The 25,007-nt window shown below is 41.3% G+C and overlaps 1 protein-coding gene across 1 annotated transcript; it reads left to right on the forward strand.

Annotated features, from left to right (window-relative positions):
- Positions 1–505: 505 nt before the first annotated feature.
- LOC309569025 (zonadhesin-like) lies at positions 506–6,725 on the forward strand (the record flags this gene model as incomplete). The annotated part of the gene is made up of 3 exons (XM_082274786.1): positions 506–574; positions 3,059–3,109; positions 6,301–6,725. Exons 1-3 carry the CDS (start codon positions 535–537, stop codon positions 6,723–6,725), a joined length of 516 nt encoding a protein of 171 aa, XP_082130912.1. The 5' UTR covers positions 506–534.
- Positions 6,726–25,007: the final 18,282 nt, after the last annotated feature.

Raw genomic sequence — 25,007 nt, forward strand, 5'->3', positions numbered from 1 at the left:
GAGCTTAGATTTGGTAGTTCTGACAAATCTCCTATTCAAAGTTATTGAGAATCATATATTCTTTGTAAACAATGACTCTATTTACAGTCACATAAATGTAAAACTTAAAAAAAAAAAAAATACTTATCCACGAGTTACCTAACATCACTTTTTCATTGTATACCAGGTGTGGTTAGGAATCCCAAATTCTGCAGGGCAGGAATTTTCTAGACTTCTTTTAAAGAACCTTGATGTGTAGTGCTGGATGCCATAGAAATGTATAGATCTCAGTGATGATGTCACCCAGTCTGCGTATGTTCACAAATCCCTTCGTTTATTGAGATCCACACCTATGTTCCCTAACCATATAAATATCCTTCACCTTCAAAGCACTTCAAAACACATAAGAAGGTCAAACAACCGAGAGAGAGGATAACATTGACGTTCAAAAGGTAAGAGTTTTGGAATATTTACATTTAAAATATAAGACTTTGGGACTTTCATGCATATGATCTAAAAAAAAAAAAAAAAAAATCTTGCAATCCATAGGTCAATATGATGAAAACAGTTGCCGTGAAGCTCTTTCTAACACTTGGTAAGTACATAAAAAATATAATGAATAAGAATTATTTAGCTGTGTTTTGGTAGGTCTAACTTTGTACTTGAGACAACAATATATGTTTAAATACATAAAAACATTCAAGTGATAATTATGGCATATACATGGGTAAAAATTATTTATTCAAGTAACATAGTGCTTAAAAAAAAAAATCATCTTTTGACATTGTATTTAACATTACAGCTATTATAATTAGAAATTAGAAATAAAGTTTCATATCATTAAAAGCTAATGTAGTTATGTATTTACAAAATTAAGCACACATAGTGTAAAGAAGTAAAATAGGGGGAAATAAATTAGGAAAGAAAATGTTTTTGAATATAGTTTGAAAGAAATTAACTATTTCATCGAATTACAGAAAATGAGCTCTTAATTATATTTTATTCAAATATTACATTTACATTTTTAGGAGTTAGGTGTTTTTCATTGCAGTAGCTTTTTCTGCACTATAGTTTGTAATCTTATTAAAAAGTCTAATATTTACATTTTTTTAATTATTAAAAATGTCCAGAGATATTAAACTCTACTAAAAACAATTATTGTAATAGAAAATACACCATTGACATTGTATTTAACATTGCAGCTATTATAATTAGAAATAAAGTTTCATATCATTAAAAGCTAATGTAGTTATGTATTTACAAAATTAAGCACACATAGTGTAAAGAAATAAAATAGGGGGAAATACATTAGGAAAGAAAATGTTTTTGAATATAGTTTGAAAGAAATTAACTATTTCATTTAATTACAGAAAATTAACTCTTAATTATATCTTATTAAAATATTGCATTTAAATTTCTGGGAGTTAGGTGTTTTTCATTGCAGTGGCCTTTTCTGCACCATAGTTTGTAATCTTATTAAAAAGTCTAATATTTACATTTTTTTAATTATTAAAAATGTCCAGAGATATTAAACTCTACTAAAAACAATTATTGTAATAGAAAATAGACCATTACATGAATTGTAAATATTGTAAATATTGTAAATATTGAATTGTAAATATTGAAATTTAAATATATATTTTTTTATTTGGGAGACGTAAAAATAATAGTTCTGGATATTATCCAGCTGCAAAATAAATAAATAAATAAAAATAATAATAAAAATAAATAAATAGATACATAAGTAACTAGATACCTTACCAAAAAATAAATTACCTTTTTATAACTTGTTTTTTCTATTTTTTTTTATGTATGTATTTAAATTACTATTTCATGTACCTGGTGTCAATGTGAACATTTAATTTCCTGTCCTACATGTTGAGACAGATAAAGCATGTGCACTAAGACTGGAAATAACTTAAGTAATAGAAAACCAATCTCTAAATGTATTTCAAAGTTGACAGATGTAACAGAATTTGAGGACCAGTTTTTCCATTACTCATCAAATGTATTCAGGGATGTTGTTTGTGAGATGTTTTATCCACATGCATGCTAGTTAGGGCTTAACTCCATTCTCTTCTACACAAAGAATAGTTATGACCTCTATCAAGTTTCTATTGCTGTCCATATACATGCAAAAACAATAATTTGCATGTGTCAAATACATGGTGGGGTTGATTCACTAAAACTGGAGAGTGCAAAATTTGGTACAGCTATACATGGGAGCCAATCAGCTACTAACATCAGCTTGTTCAATTCAGTTTTGACAAAAAAAAAAAAAACCTGGAAGCTGATTGGTTTCTATGCAGAGCTGCACAAGTTTTAGTAAATCAACCCCTTTCTAATTTGATTTACTGTTAAAATCTGTAATATTTGATTTTGTTTTGCAAGAATAAATTATAGCATATTATTCTTTTTCTTTTTTTTTTTTTTTTGCCAAATATATTTTTTTGCAATATTTGCTAATATAATATATACAGGCATACCCCGCTTTAAGTACACTCACTTTACGTACACTCGCGAGTAAGGACACAGCCTGGTCAGCTTGGCATGGCATTACTCCCAGTTTTTAACATTGGCGTCTATGGGAAATCTTGATCAGCTTGACATGGCGCTACTCCCAAACCATAAGTGACAGGGATACCAAACTTAGGGAGCATTGTGAAGGGACCCAGGACTACAACATATCCTATTTGTGGCCGGCCAGCTTGCCTAGGAAATTAAAAAAGGTATTGCTTCACTTTAAGTACATTTTCGTTTTACATACATGCTCTGGTCCCATTGTGTACTTAAAAGCGGGGTATGCCTGTAATATAATATATAATATAATAAAGATTTGCTAATATCTTATATAATGAATTCTTATGTTAGTATTTCTTTTTAAAATAAGAAATCAAAATGAAAATATATAATTTTTTATTAGAAGACTTAATGATTTGAGGAAGTATGTTAAAATATAACACATAGCTTCAACCATTGTTAAAGAAATGGAAAGCTATTTTGATTTATAACAGAAACAAGGAGAAAAATGTAACAAGATGTTCTAGACTGATCATTTACATACATTTTCTTTTTTCAGAAATGTGTGTTATGTTTGTGACCTCACAGGAGACGGCAGCTTTACAGCCAGGTAGAAAAAAAATATATATATTTATTATTATTATTTTGTTAAATAGCATTTTTACCTAACACGTTAAGTATAATGTAATGTAAAGTAATTTTTATTCAGTTATTTTCTATTTTTCTTAAAATCTAATATGACAGTATTTTTAAAAAAAATTTAATAACTCAAATAATAATCATCATCATAACAAATATAATTTATATTATTAGTATTATTATAGAAGTAGCAATTAAATGTACAGCTTATGTGCATTTTTTGTAACAATTACAATGGCTTCACATTTTCACCCAACGTGTAAAATATATTGTAAAGTAATGTAATTTTATTCAATTATCATTTATTTTTAATTGTTAGTATTTAAAGGTGCATTATATATATATATATATATATATATATATATATATATATATATATATATATATATATATATATATATCTCCCAAAGGGGTATGCCCCTCACATTTTTCACTTTTTCATTTCTTCTTTCACTGAAGAAATTACACTTTGCTACAATGTAACGTAGTGAGTGTACAGCTTGTATAACAGTGTAAATTTGCTGTCCCCTCAAAATAACTCAACACACAGCCATTAATGTCTAAACCGCTGGCAACAAAAGTAAGCACACTCCTAAGTAAAAATGTCCAAATTGGGCCAATTAGTAATTTTACCTTCCCGGTGTCATGGGACTCTTTAGAGTTACAAGGTCTCAGGTTTGAATGGGGAGCAGGTGTGTTAAATTTGGTGTTATCAACATGGCACCTCATGGCAAAGAACTCTCTGAGGATCTGAAAAAAATAATTGTTACTCTACGTAAAGATAGCCTAGTGTATAGGAAGATTGCCAAGACCCTGAAACTGAGCTGCAGCACGGTAGCCAAGACCATACAGCGGTTTAACAGAACAGGTTCCATTCAGAACAGGCCTCACCATGGTCGACCAAAGAGGTTGAATGCACATGCTCGGCATCTAATCCAGAGGTTGTCTTTAAGAAATAGACGTATGAGTGCTGCCAGCATTGCTGCAGAGGTTGAAAGGGTGGGGGGCAGCCTGTCAGTGCTCAGACCATACGCCGCACACTGCATCAAATTGGTCTGCATGGCTGTCATCCCAGAAGGAAGCCTCTTCTAAAGATGATGCATAAGAAAGCTTGCAAACAGTTTGCTGAAGACAAGCAGACTAAGGACATGGATTACTGGAACCATGTCCTGTGGTCTGATGAGACCAAGATAAACTTATTTGGTCCAGATGGTGTCAAGCGTGAGTGGCGGCAACCAGGGGGAGGAGCACAAAGACAAGTGTGTCTTGCCTACAGTCAAGTATGGTGGTGGCAGTGTCATGGTCTGGGGCTGCATGAGTGCTGCCAGCACTGGGGAGCTACAGTTCATTGAGGGAACCATAAATGCCAACGTGTACTGTGAGATAATGAAGAAGAGCATGATCCCCTCCCTTCAGAGACTGGGCCGCAGGGCAGTATTCCAACATAATAATGACCAACAACGCAACTCCAAGATGACCACTGCCTTGCTAAAGAAGCTGAGGGTAAAGGTGATGGACTGGCCAAGCATGTCTCCAGACCTAAACCCTATTGATCGTCTGTGGGGAATCCTTAAAGGAAATGTGGAGAAGCACAAGGTCTCTAACATCCACCAGCTCTGTGATGTCATCATGGAGGAGTGGAAGAGGACTCCAGTGACAACCTGTGAAGCTCTGGTGAACTCCATGCCCAAGGGGGTTAAGCAAAAAAACAAGCGGAGCGCCTCTAAGTGCAATACGTTTAATGAAGAAATAAACATACAGTGTGAAGTAACTCACTAGATAAAAGGAAGTGAAGGCTCAAAAGCAACGTCCTGGGGTCAAGCTGTCCAATGGCTAATGCCGAGAGAGCGTGCGCCAAGCTCGTGGGGAGCATGCGCGCTCTTTCCTCAGGTGTAGAACTGGATCTACACCTGAGGAAAGAGCGTGCATGCTCCCCACGAGCTTGGCGCACGCTCTGAAACGCGTCGTGTGCACCCTGACCCTGCCTACGTCACACGGTCGACGCTGAGTCACAGCCTGCCTCGAGAGTCCGGTCCCGGGGAAGCAAGAGCCGGCATCTCCCCGCCATCCCATCCACCGGATAGTACCATCTTGACTTCTTCTCTCTCGGCATTAGCCATTGGACAGCTTGACCCCAGGACGTTGCTTTTGAGCCTTCACTTCCTTTTATCTAGTGAGTTACTTCACACTGTATGTTTATTTCTTCATTAAACATATTGCACTTAGAGGCGCTCCGCTTGTTTTTTTGCTTTACCTTGTCTACAGATTGACTCCTGTGTAGCTGCGGCCCTTCGTGCATACTTTCATCCTACAGCTCATCTTCTTTACATTTTATGGACTTTACCCCACATCTCCTTATGTAGGTAATGCCTTCACATATTCATTCATTTTTTTGCTATGTACTGGCCTGACATCTTGCTTCCACATTAGCTGTACCCCAGTGTATCAAAACGCCAGCCGTTCTTTCACCAAGGGGGTTAAGGCAGTGCTGGAAAATAATGGTGGCCACACAAAATATTGACACTTTGGTCCCAATCTGGACATTTTCACTTAGGGGTGTACTCACTTTTGTTGCCAACGGTTTAGACATAGATGGCTGTGTGTTGAGTTATTTTGAGGGGACAGCAAATTTACACTGTTATACAAGCTGTACACTCACTACTTTACATTGTAGCAAAGTGTCATTTATTCAGTGTTGTCACATGAAAAGATAGAATAAAATATTTACAAAACTTTGAGGGGTGTACTCACTTTTGTGAGATACTGTGTATATATATATATATATATATATATATATATATATATATATATATATATATCTATATAGAGATAAAGAGATATATATATATATATATATATATATACCATATATTTATATACAGTATGTAAAATGTACATTTGTGTTCAGCAATATAAATATAGAATTTTTTTAACTTAAAAAGAGTTTTTATGATTGAAATGGGCATAAAGTAACATCAATGGTGATACAGTCATAGTATATATAAGGTACTAGAATGTTAAATCTACATGAGCAAACTGGACACGGCCCATTATCTAATTCAATTTGTATATGACTAAATAAATAATAAATAAATAAATATTTTTATTGTTGCTAATATTCAATTTGATTTTATGTGTTTTTTCTTTTTCATTTTTGAACAGATGCCTTCTGTGAGCCCAATAAGATTTTTTACCAATGTAAACCTTGTCCAAAAAGTTGTGGAAACCAGCCCATCCCCTGTCTGAAGAGCTGTCAGCCAGAGTGTTACTGCAAACCGGGCTTTGTTCTGGCCACGCCAACGGCAAACACCTGTATCCCCGAAACCCAGTGCAATTCCTGCGGCCCCAACGCTCAGTGGGCGGACTGCAATTCCCACTGCCAAGACACCTGCGAAAACTACCTGCAGACCAGCAGGGCTTGCCCACAGATGTGCCAGCCTGGCTGCGTTTGCAATAAGGGCTACGTCATGTATAATGGCCAGTGCATCAGACCCATTCTGTGTCCCCAAAGGGGGAGGTCAGTCAATGCATTACTTATACCCCTTTTGGCTGCTGGAGTCTCCAATAGCTCAAACCCTAATAACTGAAAAAATCATCTTTTGTTTGTGTAATACAATATATTATTTAACTGCACTTTATATATTTTTTCTGCTTAAGCTTTCAATAAAATAACTGTATTTAAAATATTCTGCTGCAATTATTGGTTCAATTAATGAATATTAGTGGCCAAAGAGTCACTTTCCCAAAATATACGATTGATTGGGGGGTGCTCATGCCATTTTTTAATGTTTTTTTTTTTTTTTTGCATTGGGTTCCCTAAATTCATACCTTCGAATAGGATAAGGGTCTAGTAAAGATGAATGGAACCCCCAGCCCCTTTGTTTACAAATGGAACAAAGTAGCCGGGAAATGTCATTTTGACACCATATTTCTTGTAAATGTTAGTGTTATTTCATAGATTTATACAATTTTAATGTTTCACCCTAAGCATTACTACATTACTAAAATACCAAATGTTAGCACAATTAAGTTAAAAATGTTTTATTTATTTTTTTGCTTTAGTACATGTCCCCCAAGTCAGGTACCCAGCCCCTGCCCCACATATCATTTGTTTGACAATCCCTTGCCAATTAGCCTAGAAAAGGACCATGGGGTTTCCTTTAAAATTTTACCAGACCTAAGGCATGGTAATAATTAGAGGGGGGACCCCATGCTGCTTTTTTTTTTGTGGGGTTACCCCATTAAAAATTTTATCAGACCTTCTAGTCTAGTAGAAATGAAAGGAATCCCCAGCAGCTTTATTTACAGAATGAAGAGGCCGGGAACTGTCGTTTTACTGGCACTTTTTTTTGTAAATGTCAAACTGAAATGAAATAATCAAAAAACAATTTTGCTTTGGTACATGTACCCCATGGCAGTGCCCAGCTCCATTTGTTTGACAATCCCTTGCCTATTAGCTTAGAACATGGTCATGGCTTTTTTTTTTTTTTTGTTAACATTCGGCTCCCATTAACTACAATATGGTTTGGATTCAGCAGCCAAATGTTCGTATTGTTAGCTGAGCCTGCCTTAAACTGAACCCAGGTACATTCTTGCTAACTGTTGAGGCCAGTGGATGACCATGTATATGACCATGTATGTAGTGTACAGGATGACAGACTGGATGGTATGTGGATGCATTGGAGACACTGTGAGGGGGGACACCTGATGTATAGTAACACTGTGATGAAGGACACCTAATGTATGGGAACACTGTGATGGGGACCCCTGATGTATGGGAACACTGTGATGGGGACACCTGATGTATGGGGACACTGTGATGAAGGACACCTAATGTATGGAAACACTGTGATGAAGGACACCTGATGTATGGGAACACTGTGATGGGGACACCTGATGTATGGGAACACTGTGATGGGGACACTTGATTTATGGTGACACCTGATATATGGGAACACTGTGATAGGGGACCCCTGATGTAGGAGAACACTGTGATGGGGACCCCTGATGTATGGGAACACTGTGATGGGGACCCCTGATGTATGGGAACACTGTGATGGGGACCCCTGATGTATGGGAACACTGTGATGGGGACCCCTGATTTATAAGAACACTGTGATGGGGAATATCTGATGTATGGGAACACTGTGATGGGGACACCTGATGTATGGGAACACTGTGATGGGGAATATCTGATGTATAGGAACACTGTGATGGGGAATATCTGATGTATAGGAACACTGTGATGGGGACACCTGATGTATGGGAACACTGTGATGAAGGACACCTAATGTATGGAAACACTGTGATGAAGGACACCTGATGTATGGGAACACTGTGATGGGGACACCTGATGTATGGGAACACTGTGATGGGGACACTTGATATATGGAGACACCTGATGTATGGAGACACTGTGATAGGGGACACCTGATGTAGAGAGGAACCCCTGATGTATGGGAATACTGTGATTTGGGACCCCTGATGTATGGGAAAACTGTAATGGGGACACCTGATATATGGGAACACTGTGATAGGGAACCCCTGATGTAGGGGAACACTGTGATGGGGACCCCTGATGTATGGGAACACTGTGATGGGGAATATCTGATGTATGGGAACACTGTGATGGGGACCCCTGAAGTATGGGAACACTGTGATGGGGACACCTGATGTATGGGAACACTGTGATGAAGGACACCTAATGTATGGAAACACTGTGATGAAGGACACCTGATGTATGGGAACACTGTGATGGGGACACCTGATGTATGGGAACACTGTGATGGGGACACTTGATATATGGAGACACCTGATGTATGGAGACACTGTGATAGGGGACACCTGATGTAGAGAGGAACCCCTGATGTATGGGAATACTGTGATTTGGGACCCCTGATGTATGGGAAAACTGTAATGGGGACACCTGATATATGGGAACACTGTGATAGGGAACCCCTGATGTAGGGGAACACTGTGATGGGGACCCCTGATGTATGGGAACACTGTGATGGGGAATATCTGATGTATGGGAACACTGTGATGGGGACCCCTGAAGTATGGGAACACTGTGATGGGGACACCTGATGTATGGGAACACTGTGATGAAGGACACCTAATGTATGGAAACACTGTGATGAAGGACACCTGATGTATGGGAACACTGTGATGGGGACACCTGATGCATGGAAACACTGTGATTGGGACACTTGATATATGGAGACACCTGATGTATGGAGACACTGTGATAGGGGACAGCTGATGTATAGAGGAACCCCTGATGTATGGGAATACTGTGATTTGGGATCCCTGATGTATGGGAAAACTGTAATGGGGACACCTGATATATGGGAACACTGTGATAGGGGACCCCTGATGTAGGGGAACACTGTGATGGGGACCCCTGATGTATGGGAACACTGTGATGGGGACCCCTGATGTATGGGAACACTGTGATGGGGACCCCAAATGTATGGGAACACTGTGATGGGGACCCCTGATTTATAAGAACACTAGAACACTGTGATGGGAAATATCTGATATATGGGAACACTGTGATGGGGACCCCTGATGTATGGGAACACTGTGATGGGGAACACCCAATGTACAGAGACACCTGAGGTGTTAATGGGGGACCCCTGATGTATGGGCATACTGTGATGGAGACAACCGGTGTATGGGGACACTGTGATGGAGGACACCTGATGAATGGGAATATTGTGATGGAGGACACCTGATGTATGGGGACATTGTTATGGGGGTTCCTGATGTATGGGAACACTGTAATAGAGGAAACCTGATGTATAGGGACACTGATGGATGACCCCTGATGAATGGGGATATTGTTTTGGGGAACATGATGTAAGGGGACACTGTGATGGGGACAGTATATGGACACTGTGATGAAGGAACATGATGTATGGGGACACTGTGATGGAGGACACCTGATGTATGGGGACATTGTTATGGGGGTTCCTGATGTATGGGGACACTGTAATGGAGGACACCTGATGTATGGGACATTGATGGATGACCCCTGATATATGGGGATATTGTTTTGGGGAACATGATGTAACGGGACATTGTGATGTGGACAGTATATGGGCACTGTGATGGGGGAAATGTGATGCATACAGGCACTGTGATAGGGTAACATGATAATAGGGGGCACTGTGATGGGGACACCTGATGCAGGGTGATAGTGGCTCCAGTGCATTACTTTGCCCAGGGGCCAATGATGCTCTTTAGATGGCACAGGCAGTGGATGTGTTTGAGAATTCCTTTCATTCATTACAAACAAGGGTTCCCATATCACCACCTGCATGTTCATTCAGTAGAATATCTGACAGTCAGAATGTCTGGGGCACCTGAAGAAAACTATTGGTATTCCAAAGGGAACAGCAATTATTGTAATGATGAGTCATAGGGGTCTAAATGTACATTAGATCTTTATGTCCATTTATTATGTATGAATTGGGCAAAAATAATATTTTTTTAGGCTATTTTCTATTGTGAACAAATGTGGTTTCTTATGGGCAGTAGTAAAATGCCACATTATGGCCACTAGATAAAGTTGAGGAGTATTTGAAATATTGTTTATATTCCTTTGTAACAAGAGATACAATTTAACATAACCCTTAGTTACAATATGTTAATTATCTTTAGCACTCTCTAGAATTGTTACATTGTATCTCGTGTTACAAAGACATGCTGTATGCATTTCCTATGCTCATCTCCATCTAGTGGCCATACTGCAGTATTTTACTACTTACAATAATAAAATTAACATACGTTTTACCATAATAAAAAGAACAAGATGGGGAAAATGGCATAAAAAACATTTGCTTTTTTTCCAATTTACACAGAATGAATGGACGTGCAGATTTCCTGGATGAATGGTTATAGTAATTCTTTTTATTATTAGACCCCTTAAAATAGATACATACTCTAACTGGGAGACATTTACCCTGGTAAAGCACTGTGCATCTTATATATATTTTTTTCCTGTGCCATGTATTCAAAATACAAGAGTTGCCATTGTTCTAGAAAGAAAAGGTGTACATCCAAAACCAGAAGCCAGGCGTGATCAACAAAAATATTTTTTTTTATCCTATAGAAAGGCTGAACCATCCACATCTGTGTGCAATTATCTCACAGGCGGGATAGAAACCATCAGATTAAAGAGTTTTTTCGACGCCCTGAAGGACTAAGAGCAATCACAGGATCAACGTGTTTATACACAAATGATACAAATCACAAAGATAAAAGCTTAGAAGATGTTGTCATTACCAGGAATAACATTTTTGTATCAAAAACTATCGCAAATATGGTTAAAAACCTGGTTGGGCAAGAATCTCGGGTTCTTATTTTGTAAGAGGAGGCTGGATAAAAGGACCCTTGTCTTTACCCAAGTTTATTAACTATCTAAAATTGATAAATGTCTTCTTCTTTTCAAAATTTTTTTTTCTTTAAAAGTCCTTACTTCCCATCTAGCCAAATGTATGGTTTTAAAGCCCAACTCCCGCCCAAAAAGTTTTTGTATATAAAAAAGAAAAGGTGCCCATGCTAGTATTGATAATAAAGAGGCAGCTCTGGTTGTGACACCCCCTCATCTTTAGATATGTCCTTTGCAGTACCTCTTCTTTGCCACAAGATGTCCTTTGAGGTTAAATGATGCCCACAGCCTGTTGTAACTGTGGGAATTAGAAGTAGATCTCCACAGTGGGAAAAAATATAAGAAAAGTGTTCTTTTGCCAGGCATACCTGCTTCTCTTAATGCCTTGATAGGTCTATCCTTCCGTCAGCTCCTAAGTTAAACAGGCCCATTGTCTGTTTCCTGCTTATTTCTCTGTCTGCCTCCTGGACCGACCCTTTGCCTGTTTACTAACCGCATCTATGCCTGCTGCCTGGACTGACATTTTAGCTCTTTACCATCCCTATTTCTGTTTATTTTGCATGCCTGCCTCAAGGACTGACCTTTTTCCTGTCTACTGACCACATATCTCTCTACCGCCTCCATCTCCTGTAGTGTGTCTGCAGTCTCTCACCACCTCCCTAGCTTGTCTGCAGCATCAAACCATCTCCTGTAGTATGTTTGCAGTCTCTGAAGATCTCTTGTAGTATGTCTGCAGTCTCTGACCATCTCCTGTAATATGACTGCAGTCTCTGATCATCTCCTGTAATATGTCTGCAGTCTCTTAACATCTCCTGTAATATGTCTGCAGTCTCTTAACATCTGTAGTATGTCTGAAATCTTTGATCATTTCCTGTAGTATGTCTGCAGTCTCTGACCATCACATGTCTGCAATTTCTGAGTATCTCCTGTTATATGTCTGCAGTCTCTGATCATCTACTGTAATATGTCTGGAGTCTCTGACCATCTCCTGCAATATGTCTGCCGTCTCTGACCATCTCTGGTATCATGTTTGCAGTCTCTGACCATCTCCTGTAGCAAGTCTGTAGTCTCTGACATCCCCTTTATCATGTCTGCAGTCTCTGATCATCTCTTGCAGCATGTCTGCAGTCTCTGACCATCTACTATGCTATGTTTGCGGTCACTGGCAGCTTCCTGTAGCGTTATATTCACTAAAGATAATATAGGGCCCTTTGATGATGTCATTGACCACACTTAAGGGTCACTACTAAGGATCGCCTGTACTATGCCTGCAGTCTCTTGCCATCTCCTGTACTATGCCTGCAGTCTCTGACATCTTTTTTATCATGTCTGAAGTCTCTGACCATCTCCTGTAGCATGTCTGCAGTCTCTGACATCTCTTGCAATATGTCTGCATTCTTTAAACATTTCCTGTATCATGTCTGCAGTCTCTGACTATCTCCTGTAGCATGTCTGCAGTCTCTGACAATCTACTATAGTATGTTTGCAGTAACCGACAGCTTCCTGTAGCGTTATATTTACTAAATATATTATACGGCCCTTTGATGATGTCAATGATCACACTTAAGGTGTCAGGTCACCTGTGGCCAGGTGACAACTGCACCCTGTTGGAGGCAGGGGTGCACCGCAAGGTAGTGAACCCAATAGCTGACTGCTGCGGATAGACAGAAGCCTAAAGCCCAAGATTCCCCAGGGCGCGGAGTCTAAGACCCAGCAGGTGTTCACCAGAGCCTCTAGTGGTGAGGATGGACGTGGCTGCAGCTGGGCCCAGGTTGCGGCCCCTGGGGTCCCCCGGGTCACGCTCCGTAGGGTGAGAGGGGAAGCAGCCACTCAGGACACAAGGGATAGTGATGGGTAAGCTGAGGTCAGGGCAACAGGCAGACGAGGGTCAGAGACGAGCCAAAGTCGGTACACAGAAAGGTAGATGAAGCACACGGCAGACAGGAACACAAACTAACAAATACTATTGAACAGCAAAGCAGACCTGCAGTGCACTGGTTAATATAGACCTCCTGGAATGGCCTGGGGTGGAGCCAAACAGGGAGGAGAGATGATAAAAAGCAGCCAGAAGGAGACTCTGGCCTCTCATGCAGACATTAAGGAGAAGGTAAGCTGCCAGACACTATTGCATGTCCATGACATAAGGCTCACTATATAATGAAAGTTGACCACCAGTCTTCTAAGGCATCTTTAAATTTGATCCTGTCAGGTTCTATTGTTTTTTATATCTTACACGTCTGCAGGAAGTCACGTTTCACAGCCTCAGTTCCAGAGGATCTCGTGTGCTTAATCTAACCTGTTATACAGTAGGCGGTGATGGTATATTATGATCCAAATATCTCTCCATTGATAAAACTCCTTCAAATATGTGACTCGGCAAGTCTGGGGCATTCCAATAATACTCTAAGATTTCCTAATAATAAAATCTAATTATGACAACCTCAGTCACATCAGGCGGCTCCACCCAATTATATCAATCCTTTATAAGGCCCTGAAGTAAATACATAATTTCAGATACTGCAGGTCAGATTTAGACTGTAAGCTCACTTGCCAAGGGGTCAATTTCCAGTGACCGAAAATAAACAGTGTATCTTGAAATGTAGTATTTCCTGTAGAATGAATAAAATGATGATATTTGCTCAGTTTCTTTTTTTCCCAGTGATCAGACTGTACACAAACTGGAAACCGTTTCAAGGTGGAGGCCACTTTGTCAAGTCCTATGTCTATGTAATTGAGGCAGACCATGGCTGGTGGGGGTGCTGGAAGGGGGCTGTACAGGTCTTCCTGAAAACATTGCAGCACCCTTCCTTAGTACTCCTATCAAGACTCTCTGCCCTAATCCAACAGTGGGAGGAGTTATGCAAATATCAATATGCCCACAAGTGATGCTGAGCCTCCATGATTGAAAGAACTGAAATCCATTGAATTAAATGGCCAGGGACAGTCAGGCTGGGAAGGAAAGGGCTTGGTGACGCTGGATGCCTTCCAGACAAAAAATAAGACCTTCTCTATCCAACTTGCTTCAGCTACCCTAAAGTAATTATGTGCTTTAGTAATACAATCATAAGCCCTACTGATGTATGTGAAGTGCAATTTTAAGGTCACTTTATGTTTTGAACAGAAGAGGATTATTCTTGTTGGATTTAAAGTGGTTGTAAACGCTTCTATATATCCAGTAAGATGACTGGCCTTGGGTGATATACAGAGATGACACAAATTCCCCTACATAAGTTGTACATGTTTATTTGTAGTCTGAAAAGAGAGGCGGGGCCTGAGGTTACACCCTGCAGAGTTCAGTAAGAGCTGATTGTAGGGAAGGGACAGCCCCCCCTTCATACAGCACACAGAAACAGAGCTGGAGCTGTCAATCACAGGCTGTGTGCTGGAGCTCCCTCCCCTTTCACCTTTTTATCTCTTGGTGTCAGGAAAACCTGTCAGAAGGGATTCATGTTGATAGCAGAGGAACGAAGCAGCAGACAAAAAAGACATTAATGGCACTTTTCCACTGCAAGTACCGGCTCGGCTCTACGCAGCCCTGCTTGGCCCGGTTTGCATTTCCACTGCTGGTACCGCATGGTACGGTGTTGGAACGGTTCGGTACAGTACGGTATGGTTTGCTTTTCCACTAAAGTAGTACTAAAGTTAAGTGGGTGGGATAACAACGGGGTGGGTGGGATTCTCTGACCAATCAGTGGCTAGTAGTGACTGCATGCAAAGGATTGTGGGATATGGTACCGGGTATGGTACCTCTTGGAACCACAATCGAGGTAGTACTGTTTTTGACAGCCGTACCGTTCGGTTCCATGCAGTAGAAAAGCGCCGCTGTACCGTACCGAGCCGTTCCTACACCGTACCATGCGGTATCAGCAGTGGAAAAGCACAAAAGCGAGCCGAACCGTTCGGTTCCATGCAGTGGAAAAGCGCCTTTAGTGCTCTGGATTGAGAAAAGTACACACTATAGAGTCATATGCTTTGTCCATATTTCATGTTTGAGGTTTAGAACCACTTTAAGGTGGAAGTAGAATCAGAATGACATAAAAAATAAACAACACAGGGACAGGAGGAATGATGGATAAGCCATATCCGGGGCAGCCTGACCGTAATTTCACAGAGATCTAAAATTGCCAAGGTATGAAGCAGAACTGGCTTTCTCAAGACAACCAGAATAAAGGTACAATTATAGGACAACTAGAATTAAAGCTGAACTCCAGGCATAGGAAACTTTTATTTAAATATAATCCTCTATAGCCATGAATATGAAACATGAGAAAATGACACAAGAAACGACCTAAAGGCTCAAACAAAAAGATATAAAGAAGGGTTAAGAAATATTCAAACAGAAAAGCCCATAAAAGTCCTTGGTCAGTACATCAAGGGTTAGTTCAGCTCCATTACAATTCACTTGCTCTAGCTGCTCTTAGAGATCGGGGACATTTCCAACTAAGATCAAGATGAACATAAGCCAGCGGGCACAGTTATATTGTAGTGTTAACTTTATTATAAAATCGAAATGAAAAATGGCCAATCACATGGAGTGCATGTAATGCAATCCCATTTCTGGAACAGGTGTCTTCCCCAGTCTCACTCAGTAAAGCTGTCAATGTGTGGAAGGACCTGGTGCTGTTTACAAACCCCACAAATGTATGGGAAAACAGATGTTGTGGGTGGATCAGGGATGGAGGCAACGCGTTTCAAAGCTGATAACTTCTTTCTCATGCCAAGGGACTTAAAGTGTTTCTAAAGTCACTATGTGATTTTACATGTATCCCATGCAGATATGCTGCCATTAACGAAAGTGTAAGTGTTTGTAAGAAATGAAAAGACTAAATGTGCTGGCCAGCCTCCATCTATAGAGAGAAGTGGGAGGGGCTGGAATTTCCCTGTGGCGTCAGTCAGCCAGTAGAGGGAATCTTTGCCCCTCGCATTTCTTTGTATAGATCGGGCCTGGCCAGCACAGGGGAATCACTTGACTGCACAGCTGCAATGTCAGAAATGGTATTTAGCCTTTTTATTGCTAACATTCACTTAAACATTTGTTGATGGCAGCATATCTGCATGGGGTACATTGATATGTGCTGCATTATGCAGCTGAATAGTGGTGGGAGGGGAAGAAACTCTCTCATACTGACAGGGAGGGAGAGGGAGAGACTGTTAGAGGAGAGACGAGAAATGCGGATGACGGAGGCACGTATGCTGACCACAGTAATCAGGGCTCAGCAGCCATGATTATCCTGGTCCACAGGGGCAGGGGGACCCAGGAACTGACAGGATCAACCAGGTTTATTACCAGTCTGGAAGAGAATAATTGCACAGCACTTTGCTGGTATTCATGCCTTAAAAGAACAGGATCTTAGTTTTTTTAAGCGTTTCAAATGCTTTAACTGGCACTGTGTACAGACCCTGCCAATGCAAAGGAGCATGGATGACAGCATGGGAAACTCCAATGGTGACATCACACGCTGTGGCTAGATCAAGGAGTGTGGCTACATGTTTAGAAGCCAACGGCTTCTTTCTCATGCATTGGGGCCTAACTGGCACTAACTGGCACTGTGTACAGACCCTTGTGATTCATGGGAGCATGGATGGCAGCAGGGAGTATTCCAGTGGTGACATTACATGCTGTGGGCAGATCAAGGGGTGTGACAGTGTGTTTCAAAGCCAATTGTTTCCTTCTTATGTTTTGGGGCTTAACTGGCACTGTGTATAGACCCTGCCAATGCATGGGAGCATGGATGAAAGCATGGGAAACTCCATTGGTGACATCACACACTGTGGGCAGATCAAGGAATGTGGCAATGTGTTTAGAAGCCAACAGTTTCTTTCTCATGCCTTAGGGCTTATCTGACGCTGTGTACAGACTAGTGATCGACTGATATAGTTTTTTTATTGCCAATACCGATATTTTGGTCATCGCATATCGGTAACGGCCAATATCTGCCGATATTTTCGGACATTTAAAAACATTTTTTTTTTTTTTTACAGGTACTGTTGTGGAGGGATCTGGGCATCTAAAAGACCCCCAAACCCCTCCTCTGCACTTAAAAGCATTCAAAACACCAAGTTTGGCTGTTTTGAATGCTGTCATTTTTAAAATTTTGTGACGGGTACCTTCCGGGTTTTTACAAGGAGACCCAATCAGAGCCAAATGCGGCTTTGATCGGGTCTTCTCTTCGGCGGCCGTGCAGGTAGGATGCCCGGGTCTCCCGGTGGGACGGAAGACCCGGAAGAGCCGCGGAAGACAGCGGGAGGAGGGGACGTCCCCTCCCGCTCCTTGTAATGACAGCCGAGCGGCTTCTAAGAAGCATCGATTGTCATTACAAGACAGCCGACTGTCGGCTAAGGAGGCCGGTACTGGGGTGATGCCTCTAGCTGCAGGCATCACTCCAGTATAGCACTTTCCTGAAATATCGGCAATGTCGGTAATCTCAGGGGCTGATTTTGATATATCGGGGAAAGTTCAGATCGGCCCTCGATATATCGGCTTTGCTAAATAATCGGTTGATCCCTAGTACAGACCCTGCCAATGCAGTCGACCATGGATGACAGCACGGGAAACTCCAGTGGTGACATCACACGCTGCGGGCAGATCAAGGGGTGTGGCAGCATGTTTCAGAGCCGAATACTTCTATTTTAATCTCTGAGGCCACTAGATGGAGCTGATGATGATAGGATGCTTGCTCCTATGATCCTCCTCAGATGCTTCTAGTGGCCATACTATGGTATTATTCCGAACCACTCTATTTATTTTGTGAATGAATAGCATTCAACCTGAAGAGGAAAATCTAGAGTGAATCTACCAGCATTTTCATTGGACTAGCTTTTTTTTAAAAATACGCACAATGCGGTTTTGTGCATTGTTCTGTGATCAAATGTAGCATGCCCCATTTTTGCATGTGCTTCTGTTCAGTTTGAATGGGCTGTTTAATACAACACGTGTCAGCTTACAGCATTGTTGGGAGAGGGCCCTAACTGTTTTTCTTTATGTTGGGGAGTGTATAAAAAGGAAAGCACATTGCAGCAGCCGTGTGCATTGAAGTGAGATGAAGAGTGACATATAGAAGGAAATGTGATAAATAGGGAGTGCACAGGTATTGTTGTGTTGCCAGCCAGGCAAGGCTCCTTGTGTGCTGACTGTGCTGCATTGCTCTCATTGGATCTCGATCTGCTTGGACACAGACATACTGCTCAAGTGCCTAGTTATGCTGCTGGCACCAGGTAAGCATACAGGAAATGTAGACCCTAGGAGTGAATAGAAGAAGCTATGATGGCTGCCATTGCTGTTAGCTCCCTTTTAAAAATGTGGTTGCTTGACTGTTTCTGCTATCCATATTTTCTGAGCCGGTGATGATTATGTAGCTCAGGATTTCACTTAATGCATGATTTTTCCAACCCATGACTAACTCTGACACCTAGAATCATTAGTTCTGTTGCCAGTTTCAAACTGTGTGAATGGCTGCCGTTGTTGCTTCTTTGGATTTGGTACAGACATACTTTGAAAGTCTTCAGCCATCTTGCAAAGGTGATGTGTGGGTTTCCAGTGTGTTGTAAACCTCAGACATAAAATATGAACAAAGCATATCCCTCTCCCTGCTCTCACTGAGCTCTGCAGAAAGTAACATCAGCTCCCCACCCCCTGCTTTCTGAAAGCTCAGACACACTGTATATTTATGTGTTCTGGATGTTGAATGGCTGTAGAGAAGAGAATACTGCAGATAAAAAGGTACATCTTATGTAGGAAGAATTGTTTCATCTTTGTATCACATGAGGCCAGTCACTTTACTGGATATACAGTATCCAGTACACCCCTCACATTTTTGAAAATATTTTATTTGCATCAAATTGGTCTGCATGGCTGTTGTCCCAGAAGGAAGCCTCTTCTAAAGACGATGCACAAGAAAGCCTCTTCTAAAGATGATGCTGAAGATAAGCAGACTAAGCACATGGATTTACTTCAACCATGTCCTGTGGTCTGATGAGACCAAGATAAACCTATTTGGTTCAGATGGTGTCAAGTGTGTGTGGCAGCAACCAGGTGAGGAGTACAAAGACAAGTGCGTCTTACCTACAGTCAAGCATGGTGGTGGGAGTGTCATGGTCTGGGGCTGCATGAGTGCTGCCGGCACTGGGGTGCTACAGTTTATTGAGGGAACCATGAATGCTAACATGTACTGTGACATACTGAAGCAGAGCATGATCCCCCTCCCTTCAAAAACTGGGCTGCAGGGCAATATTCCAACATGATAACAACTCCAAACACACCTCCAAGATGACCACTGCCTTGCTAAAGAAGCTGAGGGTAAAGGTGATGGACTGGCCAAGCATGTCTCCAGACCTAAACCCTATTGAGCATCTGTGGGGCATCCTCAAACGGAAGGTGGAGGAGCGCAAGGTCCGATGTCGTCATGGAGGAGTGGAAGAGGACTCCAGTGGCAACCTGTGAAGTTCTGGTGAACTTCATGCCCAAGAGGGTTAAGGCAGTGGTGGAAAATAATGGTGGTCACACAAAATATTGACACTTTGGGCCCAATTTGGACATGTTCACTTAGGGGTGTACTCACTTTTGTTGCCAGTGGTTTCGACATTAATGGCTGTGTGTTGAATTATTTTGAGGGGACAGCAAATTTACACTGTTATACAAGCTGTACACTCATTGTAGCTATGTGTCATTTCTTCAGTGTTGTTACATGAAAAGATAGAATAAAATATTTACAAAAATGTGAGGGGTGTACTCACTTTCATAGGATACTGTATATATATATATATATATATATATATATATATATATATATATACAGTAAATATATGTGAATGAAAGGCATGCCATCATACATCTGTGATTCATACACTTATGGTGTCAACTGGAACCCGCATTCAAAAATATACAATATTTATATAATAATAATAAAAATAATAATAATAATAAAATAGAAATAAAATAGTGATAATAAAATAATAATAATAATAATAATAATAATGATAATAATATTAATAATAATAATTAATAAATTATTATTGCTATTATTATTATTTATTATTGTTATTATTATTATTATTAATATTATTATAGCAACATTGAAATTAGTTATTCTTAAATGATTAATAAAGAAGAGGAGTGCTGCAGCTACCTTGTATTGTACAAGGTGTGACAATTTCTTTCCCGAAATGTTTTGTGAAAAAAATGTTTGCTTGCATATACACTAGCTGATGTTGTCACCTTCAAAAGCAGTCTCCTTTTGAAGGGACACACTTTTCTAGCCAACTGTGCCACTGCTGGTAAGATTCATAGAATTAGTTTTCCGGAATGCTGCACAGGACCATTGCTGCGGCATGCTGGATGCCCAGAATGTCCTCAAATCTGTGCCCTTTTTATTTTGTAAACAGCCAAAAGTCAGGGAAATAAGATGGTCGGTTGAATTTCGGGAATGGATTTCTGGGCCAGGAAAGTGCAAAACGCATCATGTGCAGAAGCATTGTCATGATGGAGAATCCACTTGTCAGGCCAGAGTTGCCTCCACCCTCACTTCTCCCTAATATAGAGCTAAGAGCTCTTAGTAAAGATGATCATCTAGTCTGGTTAGTCGTATAAGTTGCTTATTAAGAGCATCAAATAAAGTCAACATGTTTCAGGGGGAAGCCTCCCACTTCTTCAGGGCTTAAGCCTGTGATTCATAATTAAACCAGAAAAATTTTACAAAAGGAGTGCTTGAGGGTTAAATTGATTTGCAGTATCGGCATACCCATGTGCAGATGAGGGTGTCGGGCTCCACACCCACTACTGACATCGGCATGCTGAAGAGGTGTGGCCACATACAACTCCTATTCTCTTCAATTCCCTTTCATGTATGTTAACTAATATGTTCTTTCCTGCAGCTCTACCCATGGTGTTAGCAATAATTCGAAAGCACAGAGGTTCCTCTGAAGATGACATCACCGAAAACCAAGACTGTGGTGAGTCACGTCCTTCATACCCAACAAGGAAACTCAATGAGTTCGACATAAAAGCCAGGGAGCAAAAAATTAAATTATTACATTGACATTTGTTTCTTAAGAGTTTGGGGGTAAGGAGCACTTGTTTGATTTATTTAAAGATTAGCAATAAACACCTGATAGGCATTCTAACTGGAGTTGCACTGATATCGGTATCCGTATCCGTGCGGATTTCATGTATTTTCACAAGTACTCGTGCAAATAATCAGATACCCCAAACTGATATTGCATTGCATTGCATGTGATTCTTTGCAGTGCGATTTGAGCCCATACAAAATTAATGGGCTCAAATCACACTGCAAAGAATCACATGCAATTTGAACAGGAATGCGGTGCGATTCTTGTCTGAATCGCATGCAGGTTCACCCTTCTGTGTGAACCAAGGCTTGTCATACTGATTTCAGCCTGGGTTCGCACCGCATTCCTGTTCAAATCATCCCCAAATCATCACTGACTGTGAAAACTTCACACCGAACCTCATGCAACTTGGATTCTGTGCCTCTCCACTCTTCCTCCAGACTCTGGGACATTGATTTTCAAATGAAATGCAAAATTTTCCACAGTCAGTCATGATTTGGGGAGCCATGTCATCTGCTGGTGTTGGTCCACTGTGTTTTATCAAGTCCAAAGTCAGCGCAGTCCTCTAGCAGGAATTTCTAGAGCACTTCATGCTTCTCTTTGCTGACCAGCTTTATGGAAATGCTGATTTCATTTTCCAGCAGGACTAGGCACCGCCCACACTGCCAAAACTACCAATACCTGGCAGGCCTGGACTGGAACAAAAAATAGGCCTGGGCATTTTATACTGAGCAGCCCACAACTACTACTCTGCACCACACCAATACGACAGAAAACCACACCAGTACTATGAACCACCAATACTTCACCATGCACTACATGGCTACCACATTAATACAATAGCCCACCAATACTACAACCCAACACACCAATACTACAGCCCACCAACTACACCACATGACACCAATACTACACCACATCTAGAGTACACCCCACAGCTTCATTATTGCAGAACACCATACCAATACTTCAACCCCCAGACTACTGGAACCCCCATATGACAACAAGACTACATATAATGTGCCCCACCATAGTGTTACATTGTATATTTCCGGATTGCGGGTCATATTCATCCCAGAGGATAAATACAGCACACATGGATCTTGGATAATCTCTCTGATAATAATAATGTATAGTATGTGGTCTCCGGAATTGGTTGCTAGGGTTTCTGCACATCCTTATTACTGACTGATTTGTTGTTAGAGGTTACTGCACATCATTCCTGTTAGCTGATTGGTTGCTATAGGTTACTGCACATCCTTACTGCTCACTGATTGGTTGTTAGAGGATACTGCACATCATTCTCACTCATAAATTGGTTGCTAGAGGTCACTGCACATCATTCCCACTCACTGATTGGTTGATAGAGATTACTGCACATCATTACTGCTCCCCTATTGTTTACTGGAGGTTACCACACATTATTACCACTCACAAATTGGTCGCTAGAGGTTGCTAGAGATTACAGCAGATAACAACTGTACCCCAAGCACACTCACGCACCCCCAGCACACCCAGCACACCAACGTACCCTCAGCACACCTCTGTAACCCCTCCAACATCTCTATACATCCAGCATAACTCTGTACCCCCAACACATCTTCATACCTCCAAAAGACTTCTGCACCCCCTAACACACCTCTGCACCCCCAGCACTGTTCAATATCCACCAGCACATCTTTGTACACTCTTGCACATTTCTGCACACACACACACACACACACACACACCTCCCAGTAGTATCCTCTATAAGCTCCAACACACCTTTGTACCCCAACACACCTCCTTAACCCCATCAAGTCTCTGCACCCCCCACTACATCACTGCACTCCCTCCAGTACCACTCCATATCCTCTGTACATCTTTGTGCCTCCAAAACATCTCTCTACCCCCAGTATTCCTCTGCACCCCCCTTCCCCCAATATATCTTTGCAACCCCCTCTTGCACCCCCAATACACCTCCTTACACTCCAGGATCTGCATACAGAGTGCAGAGTTCAGCCTTCTTCCAGAGTTGCTTAACTATTTTCACCCCTCTTTACTCTGACCTCTGCATGCAACTCTCTCTCCCTTCTCACTGCCCCCATCTCCAACCCCCCTTAAAACTACACCCTCTTCCACATGTATTACTTTTGTTGCTGTATTAAGCTGAAGCACCCAGCCATCTCTAGTACCTCCCTGCACACTGCAGGTGGCTCCGACTCTCTCACTTGCAGGGAGATCATCCAGTGGGGGTGTTGGCATCCGCATGGCACCTGCACCCCCCTTGTCTCCATTCTGCACTCAGTAAGAGCTGCCAAGGAGATCGGATCAGAGCAGAGGGCCTGAGCCAGAGGTGGTGGAATCAAGTTCCACCAAGTTCCAGCTGAAAAAAAATTCCTGATCTTATGTAACTTCCCCCATCTTTGTAAGCTGTTGAATACCCTATGGTCACATACCATTCTATTCCATTTCTCAGGCTGTCTTTTTTTTGGTGATGGAGAGAGTACACAGAGGGCGGAGCCTACACAGAATCTCATGTAGCTGGGTCACTAGCGTTGATAATATTTAGTAGGGACTCGATATATTTTGTGTGGCCACATTATTTTTCAGCACTGCCTTAACCCTCTTGGGTATGGAGTTCACCAGAGCTTCACAGGTTGCCACTGAAGTCCTCTTCCACTCCTCCATGATGACATCATGAAGCTGTTGGATGTTAGAGACCTTGCGCTCCTTCACCTTCTGTTTGAAGATGCCCATCAGATGCTTAATCGGGTTTAGGTCTGGAGACATGCGTGGCCAGTCCATTACCTATACCCCCAGTTTCTTTAGCAAGGCAGTGGTCGTCTTGAAGGTGTGTTTGGGGTCGTTATCATGTTGGAATATTGCCCTGCCACCCAGTCTCCAAAGGGAGGGGATCATACTCTGCTTCAGTATGTCACAGTAAATGTTGGCATTCATGGTCCCTCAATAAACTGTAGCACCCAAGTGCCGGCAGCACTTATGCAGCCCCAGACCATGACACTCCCACCAACATGCTTGACTGTAGGCAAGACACACTTGTCTTTGTACTCCTCACCTGGATGCCGCCACATACGCTTGACACATCTGAACCAAATAAGTTTATTTTAGTCTCATCAGACCACAGGAGATGGTTCTAATAATCCATGTGCTTAGTCTGCTTGTCTTCAGCAAACTATTTGCAGGCTTTCTTTTGCATCATCTTTAGAAGAAGCTTCCTTCTGGGACGACAGCCATGCAGACCAATTTGATGCAGTGTGCGGCGTATGGTCTGAGCACTGACAGGCTGACCCCCCACCCCTTCAACCTCCGCAGCAATGCTGGCAGCACTCATACGTCTATTTCCCAAAGACAATCTCTGGATTTGACATTGAGCATGTGCACTCAACTTCTTTGGTCGACCATGGCG

This window comes from Pelophylax lessonae (genome assembly GCF_965119305.1).
Source record: "Pelophylax lessonae genome assembly, chromosome: 12".
In the NCBI taxonomy this organism is placed as follows: Eukaryota; Metazoa; Chordata; class Amphibia; order Anura; family Ranidae; genus Pelophylax; species Pelophylax lessonae.